Here is an 8,000-nt window from a genome sequence, read left to right as displayed (position 1 = left end):
CTGTGAAGCTGTCTGCAGCCTCTGCAGTGCAGGTTCGATCCCGGCCGGCGGGCGAGAATCCCACATGGTGCGGCAGACCTCTCCTGTCTCACCCGCTGCTCCCCTCAGCAGTGTATTTAATCACTCTGCCTGTTCTGTTCCCCACTCTGTCTCTGGTGAATCTTATCACCTCCTGTGCATCTGGCCTGTACCCCAGTTCTTGTATGCATGAATAAATAAATCTTTTTATTAATTATATTTTATTTATTATTATTTATAGATATAGCAACTTATATAGACATAGAAAAATAAAAATATGAACAAATGCTCAATATCACAGTTAAGAACAACAGTGACACCATCACCCTGCTGTCCAGGGTGTGCACAACTGGAGCCTCATCAGGTTCACTGTAAAAGATCCTTAGGGGCTGAAAGACACATCAGAGCCCTAGGCACTGTCACTGCCTGTTGAGAACAAAACAGAACCTGGTCAGAGATGAGACCACACTGATGAGGGTGACTCCCCCATGAAGTCCATTAACACTATCCCCCGGGGCTCAGGAATCAAACCCCAGATCCACACTTACCTGCGGCCTCAGTGTAGCTTCCTCCTTGTCCTCCTGTGGGAAGAAACATCACGTGAGACCAGGGAGCAGTCAGGTCAAAAGACCTAAAAGAATCTTTTAATCTTGCAGAACAGGGAAGTTTTCAGAACTGTGAGTAAAGACCCAGGTCAGGACTGGGAAAAATAAGGAAAGGAGATGAGGGGGGACTGGACTAAATGCCCTCTAGGCAAACCACGTGTATGTGGATGGTACTTCCCATTAACCAGGCAAGGCAAGTTCTCCCTGGGATGTGAAAGCCCCCAGTGGACAAGATCCCCCCAGACCCTTCCCTACCTGAGTGCTTCTTCCTCCACATCACAGCTGCAGCCACCACAGCTCCAGTGAGCACAGCTCCAAGGAGAACCAGGCCAGCAATGATGCCCACGGTGAGGATGGAGGACAGATGAGGGGGCACTGGTAGGGAAAGGAAGATCATACCCTGAGCCCCAGGCCTTATCCTGACCCTCTGAAGGGCTCCAGAAGGCCTCCTGATGGCCCTGAGAATAGCCTCTGTGCCCACATCCCCCTCCTCACCCCATCTCAGGACTTGGGGCTCCAGCAGGCCTTCATGTTGCACGTGGCACGTGTATCTCTGTTCCTCTCCAGAAGGCACCACCAGAGCCGCCCACTTCTGGAAGGTTCCATCTCCCCCAGGCCTGGTCTCTACCACCTCCATCTCCTGGGTCAGGTCCTCCCCATCTCGCTGCCAGGTCAGGGTGATGTCCGCAGGGTAGAAGCCCAGGGCCCAGCACCTCAGGGTGACCTCATACTCAGAGGTGGAGTGGTGGGTCACACGTGTCCTTGGGGGATCTGAGGTGGTAAATTAGAAAACTCACTTTGTGTTTCCTCCATGGACACTGAGGACTCCTGATGAGACCATCCTCACAATGGACAAGACAACTGGTGGGGCAGGAATGACAGGGGTGGAGGATGTCCTGAGCAAACTCCATACAGGCTTTGTGGACTCCACCCCCACGACACTGGGAACTACAAATCCCATGATCACCAAAGGGAAGGTTGGGAGGACCCAAGGGTGGAGTTAAGCAACTGGGCTCTCCGTTTGGGTATTTAACTGGCCATGAGGCGTGCTAGGTTTTCGCCACCTCTGTGGGTCACTGGGATTCCAGGTGAGCGTAACCGGTAGGATGCATTTATGAACTTTATCTCCCTCTTTTTCTCCCTGAGTTATTCATTTCCCATTTCCCCTTCCCGTGTAAATAAACCTTTTATCAACCTTTTGTGTGTGTCTGCAATTTAACATTCATAAGTCCCTTTTAAGCGTGCAGGTGAGGACCCACAGTCAGGAAACCCCATTTTATATCAGGGTTTGCCTTGTAACAGCTAGAAGCATAAAATGTAAAAAACAGGCTAATCTGGGGAATCTGTGAGAGTCTCCTATTCCTTAGAAAGTTCTAGAATGAGGATGAAAACCCAGAGTAGGATGAAGCAGAGGGAGTGGAACATAGACTTTTTATTCCTGACCTGGGTGGAAGGTGAATGACACAGAAAAGCAGGAATCACATAACTAAAAATGTTCTCAGGCCAGAAACAAGACAGAGAGAGAAACTCGTGGTTCTCAAACAGGCCCCTGGTCAAAAGGACCCGGTGACCCGTGATGTCAGGGATTGTCTGTCTTTCTCAGGAAAGGCTGGATCCCTTCACTGTCCTTCAGGAGAAGCAGGAGTCTCTGGGAGTCTCTCTAGTGCAGAACATGAAACCCAGGGGAGTCCCCCCTCTGGGGACTAGAGAGAGGACTCATTTCCCGCAGTTACTCCAGGCAGGGGAGAACTGGGAGCCCCCAGGCCCCTCTTACCGGTGCGCTGCAGAGTCTCCTTCCCGTACTCCAGGAATGTGCGCAGCCACCTCAAGCACTTGTCCTCCACAAAGTTCCTGATGTGCTTTGCCTCACCCTGGGCCTCCCACTTGCGCCGGGTGATCTGAGCAGCCATGTTCGCAGCGGTCCAGGAGCTCAGGTCCTCGTTCAGCGTCAGGTAATCAGCGCTGTCGTAGGCGAACTGTCTGTACCCGTGGAGGAGGCGCCCGTCGGGCCCCACGTCGCAGCCAGACATCATCTGGAAGGTGTGAGAGCCTGTCCCCGCCCCGTCACCCCGCGGTCACCCCGCCCGCACAGACCCCTCCACCGGGAATAAACTAAACAGAATGAAAGGGGGTGAAAGTCCCGTGGGCAGTTTGCAGAGAAGCCTGGAGGGGGAGACCCTGAGCGACCCCCCCCACACCTGTCCATGGGGATGAGGGTGCTGACCCGGCCCGGACCCGCGCCAGCTCACCGGTCTCGCTCTGGTTGTAGAGACCGCGCAGGAAGTGCAGTTGCGCTCGGTACCACCTTGTGTTGTACCTTAGGATCCGCGTCTCCTCGTCCAGCACCTCCTGCCGGACATGCTTCAACCACGGGGTCAGAGTCTCTGCCCTCTGGCCTGTGGAGTCGCTGTCGAACCGCCCGAACTGCGTGTCGTCCACGTAGCCCACGGCGATGTAGTGGGGCTCCCCGAGGCCGGGCCGGGACGTCGTGGTGTGGAAAACCCTCACGGAGTGGGGGCCTGGGGGCGGGAGGGGAGACCCGGGCTAGTCTTCTCCCTTTCGGGGGCTCGAGTCCCAGGGGGCGCCCACTAGACAGAAAGTGGGTGAAAGACGAGTGAGACTGAAAAGCGGCTGAGGGACGAAAATGGCCGGGACTCGGGGGGCCAGAGGAGGCTGGGGTCTGGGGGGACGGAAAGGGGCCAGGATAGGGCGGGGTCAAAGTGGGGGGACAACTAGGGCGGCGGCGAGGTCGCGCCTTTCCCACGCCCGCCCACGCCCTCGCTCCCGCCTCTGGTAGCGCCCGGTCCCCTCCCGACCCGCACTCACCCGCCCGGGTCTCCCTCGGGGCCGCGGCCACCGCGAGCAGGAGCAGGAGGGCTGCGCCCCCCATCCCCCAGGACGCGCCTCCACCCAGGCTGGGGAGACGGAGTCCCGGCGGGCGGGCGAGGGCTTTGGAACGGGAGCCGCGGGGCTGCTGATTGGCTGCTCTGGAGACCTCCAGGCAATGGGGAGTGAGCCCTGGGGTGACTCACCAGTATCCAGGAAGGAGGACTCGACACGGGCTGTGAAAGTGAAACTGGGGAGATGAGGAAGCCCCGACAGTCACCTTCCAACCCCAGACAGCGCTCTGGGGACTGAGACCTTGAGAGCCACACCCCAAGACCCCTCCTCTCCTGCACCAAGACCTTTGTCACACAGTTGCCTCCCTGAATCCAGGCCCAGGAATTGGGTCAGCGATTCTCAAACATTTTTCTTTCAGTATGTCTCTACAGTCTCACAAATTATTATGGATCCCATGCCGAATTTTTTATGTGGGTTATAACTTTAAATATTTACTAGAATAAAGGCGTTTAAAGATGGTATTGCTTCTTTACTTTAGAGTATTAATAACCAATGTATGCTAACAAAGCATTTTTTAATTTGTTTAAAAAGATTTATTTATTTATTTATGTATACAATCACTGGGGTACAGGCAAGAGGCGTGGGAGGGTGAGGGAATTCACCAAAGACAGAGCGGGGAGCAGAACAGGCAGACGGGCAGAAGCAGACTGCTAAGGGGAGCAGCTGGTGAGGCAGGAGAGGTCTGCCTCACCATGTGGAAATCTCCCTAGCCGGCCGGGAATCGAACCCTCATTACAGAGATTGTGCACAGGCATACAGCTCTGCATTCAACCCATGGTGCCACAGAGGAAGCCCTAACAAAGCATTTTTTAAAAAGATTTATTTATGCATACAAGAGCTGGGGTGCAGGCCAGAGATGCTTGGGTTGAGAGGATTCACCAGAGATGGAGTGGGGAGCAGATCAGGCAGATGTATTGAAACACACTGCTGCGGGGAGCAGCGGGAGAGACAGGAGAGGTCTGTTGCACCATGTGGGTAGCTCCCTGGCTGTGGATTGAACTCTTGCTGCAGTGGCTGCAGGTAGCTTCATAGTTTGCGTCCCAACCCCTTGCACCACCAGGGAGGCCCTAACAAAGCATTTTTAAGAAAATAACTTTCTGTAAATATAAGGATAATTTAAAGAGGGGAACTTTTACATTTTATATTTTTGCAAGTGTCATTTTTGTCTCATTAGAAGATCTTTTAATTTTCATAGTTTCTTCTGCATTTAATGTTTTGTTTGAAATCTGTGAAAAAATATACAATCTCATGGAAATATGTAGGAATCGTATTTTAATAACCTTTTCAGATTATGAATATTCAACTTTTTTACAACTTTCATACTAAATTATAACTATATAAGTAATATTTTCTCAAAGGTTATTTGCAAAGTGAAGCCTGAAACAATGTCATTGAATATTTCCTATTCTGTTCTATTAACTCCATAGGCCTGTCTTGTATATTAATCATACAATTGTATGATTTTTTAAAAATGTTAACTATTGTTTCACTATGTGTTATATAGATATACAGTGTTAATTACACTGGATCAAGTTATCAAACATCATATGTTTTACTTTTTACCACAGATCCCAAAAGAAAAATTAGTCCATACTGTAAGTTGTCAAGTTTATAGTGCTAGGACTTAATTTTCCATAATTCTGGTTTTCTCTTGGAGTTTACATTTTATCAAGGCAACAAATGCCATCAGTTGATTTCTAAAAGGGACAGACTCACATTCATTTTCAGAAGTTGTCTGCCAATTCAACTAGTCTAAGTAACCATGTTTTTAGCCATTCTTTCCTTCAATTAAAAATGATATTGCCTAAAAGAAGAGGTGAATTCACTTCATACATTTTCCCCCCTGGGACATAGCACTTCGGACTGTAGCAGACTTGCCTTATATGCACTTCTTGTCATTGTTTCAGGCCTTTAAAAAAATGTGGATTTCAGGATGATAAATAGAAAATATGCTTTCATGATTTAACCAGGACATTTTGAAGTAAAACTGGTCTGGATTTTTTATTCTGGAAGAAGGTGGTGGTGAAAAATAACTACTACTGCAGTTTGTACTATAATTTCCATTCTTACTAAGTTTTTTTTTTTTAAGATTTATTTATTTATTTATACAAGAATCGGGGTACAGGCCAGATGCATGGGAGGGTGAGAGGATTCCCCAGAGACAGAGCTGGGAACAGAACAGGCAGACTAATGAAATACAGTACTGAGGGGAGCAGTGGGTGCGCCAGGAGAGGCCTGCCGCACCATGTGGGACCATCCCCGGCTGGCCCGAATCAAACCGGTGCTGCAGAGGCTGCGGACATTTCACAGCGTGGCGCTCAACCGCCTGTGCTACCGGGGGGGCCCTTCATTCTTACTAAGTTTTATCTTAGCAAATGTCAAAATAGTGAAAGGCAAATGGTATCTAAGTAATGTTATAAAAGTAGTTTTGATCTCCTGGATCCCATGAAAGGTTCTGGGTGACCTCAAGGGTTCCACAGACCAACTTTGGAAATGCCTTTCTCAGTGCACCAGGGAGAGTCTCCCAAGTATCCTCTGCCTTTCTCTTATTTAGCTCCCAGAATCCATCTCCTTGGTTTGGATTTCCAATTTCCCAAGTTTTTCTTAGAGCTTTGCCCCTGGAATCCCTGGAAGAGCACTCATTCCTCAGAGATGATGAGAGCATGCTCAATCTGAGAAGGGAGGTGGAGAGACAGGTGCTTCCCTTTGGAACTGGGACAATTAGTGTCTGGAGGCACCAGACCTACTGATAATGTTTTTGATTTTGTTTTACACCTGTTTAATATATATTTCCATCCAGTGACCTCACCTAATCTTTAAGAGAGATAATATTGGCCTCTTGATTTTACATGTGTTTAAGGCATCCGACTTGATGCTCCCAAAACATGAAGAGCTGTGCTGTCCAACAATGTTCTAGAAGAAAAAAATGTTCTATATATGTACTGACCAATATGGTGCCTCTAACTATTGAACACTTGAAATGTGGCTCATGAGCTGAGATGTTGCATATTTTACTATATATCATTTAAAATTAAAAAGCCATATGTGGCTAATAGCTGCCATGTTGACAGTATATCTCTAGAATGTTGTTAACTTTCAGTATCTGCCCCCCAGTGCTTGGTTGTATAATAAAGTAATAAAATATAATGTATAATAAAATTACTTTCATGTGGAAATCATGGATTTTTCTACACGGGTTTTAGGTATGTCCTTAAAATATGGCATGTCCAAATAGTTTAATTAACATGTATTTTAACAACAGATGGGGAGGTGCGATCCCAAATCTGAATACAAACATTGTCAAATCCCTGAATGACCTCTAAACTGTGCTGAGGTGTGGAACACTCAAGAGAAACTGCTGGAAAACCAGAAAGAACCTAGAGGGCATTCTACCCTTGAGTGGCAGGCTCATCCTGGTGCAATCTGTGAGTCTGCACCCAAGACTTATGACTTCCCCAATCCACACAAGCTCAGAGAATCAGAAGAAAAATCCTACTGAATTGAGGAATCAAACATCAGATTTGGTGCCTGCATTTGGGTATTTGGGTACACCAGGAACAAGGTAACCAACAAGTGAGTGAAAGTCAACATCTGGGTAGACGCTGTCCAAAACCTAGTTTGACCATTGAATCACATGGAGACAAGTCAAACCATTCAAGACCCAGCAGGGGCAGATTTGGCCTCGTTCTGACAAATGTCCAACTTCACTGGAGAAGAAAAGGAATCCCCAGAAAAATAAAAGAGTCCAGATGTGTTAAATCTTATATCTTTCATGTATTTAGAATTAAACCTGCTTTCTCCATGGTGCTTGTTTGAATAAAGCCTGACCACTCTATATAGGTATCGGCATAATTTTCTTTATTTGACAAAAGGATATAAATATTTAGTAGCCAGATGATGGACAGTAGAAGTTTTTCAAATGTCCACAGTTTTTTTTTTTTTTTTTATGTACTCAAGAGGTCAAGACCAGTGCCCCTCCTGTGAGGCACTGGACTTGCCGGCCCCTGCTCATGGAGGAGGCTGGGGTAACCTGTGTCCATTCACAGTGAGTCTCAAAAGGCCCTGCAATCTCCTGCTTGATCTCTCCTGCTCACTCTCTAGGGGAAGACATTTGCTGCACTGGGTGGGCACTCAGATAAGGCAACACTCACCTGGTGAGGAACTGAAGCTTTTTTCGAGTAGCCACGTGCATGTAGATCCTTCCACTTGCTAGATCTCCATTTGTGGAGCCTTTATGTAGATCCTTCCAGGTCCATCAAGCCTGACATCATGATTGCAACCTCATGAGAAATGCTGGCCTGGGGTACAGGCCAGAGGTGTGGGAGTTGAGAGGATTCACCAGAGACAGAGTAGATTGACTGAACAGGCAGATTGACAGAAATACACTGCTTAGGGGTGCAGTGGGCAAGTCAAGAGAGGTCTGCTGTGCCATGTGGGTAGCTCTCTGGCTGGGGATCAAACTTGTACTGAGGAGGC

General features: G+C 48.3%; 1 protein-coding gene across 1 annotated transcript; it reads right to left on the bottom strand.

The window, feature by feature from the left end:
- Positions 1 to 427: 427 nt before the first annotated feature.
- Positions 428 to 7,716, bottom strand: LOC311188271 (patr class I histocompatibility antigen, A-126 alpha chain-like; the record flags this gene model as incomplete). Its single annotated transcript, XM_084259411.1, has 7 exons — positions 428 to 444; positions 879 to 998; positions 1,119 to 1,394; positions 2,398 to 2,673; positions 2,873 to 3,142; positions 3,656 to 3,699; positions 7,676 to 7,716. 7 exons carry the CDS (start codon positions 7,714 to 7,716, stop codon positions 428 to 430), a joined length of 1,044 nt encoding a protein of 347 aa, XP_084115537.1.
- Between the last annotated feature and the right edge of the window lie 284 nt (positions 7,717 to 8,000).

Source organism: Talpa europaea (assembly GCF_964194135.1).
Source record: "Talpa europaea genome assembly, chromosome: 2".
In the NCBI taxonomy this organism is placed as follows: domain Eukaryota; kingdom Metazoa; phylum Chordata; class Mammalia; order Eulipotyphla; family Talpidae; genus Talpa; species Talpa europaea.
The sequence above is the reverse complement of the archived record's forward strand: the minus strand, read 5'-3'. Positions and strand labels throughout refer to the sequence as shown.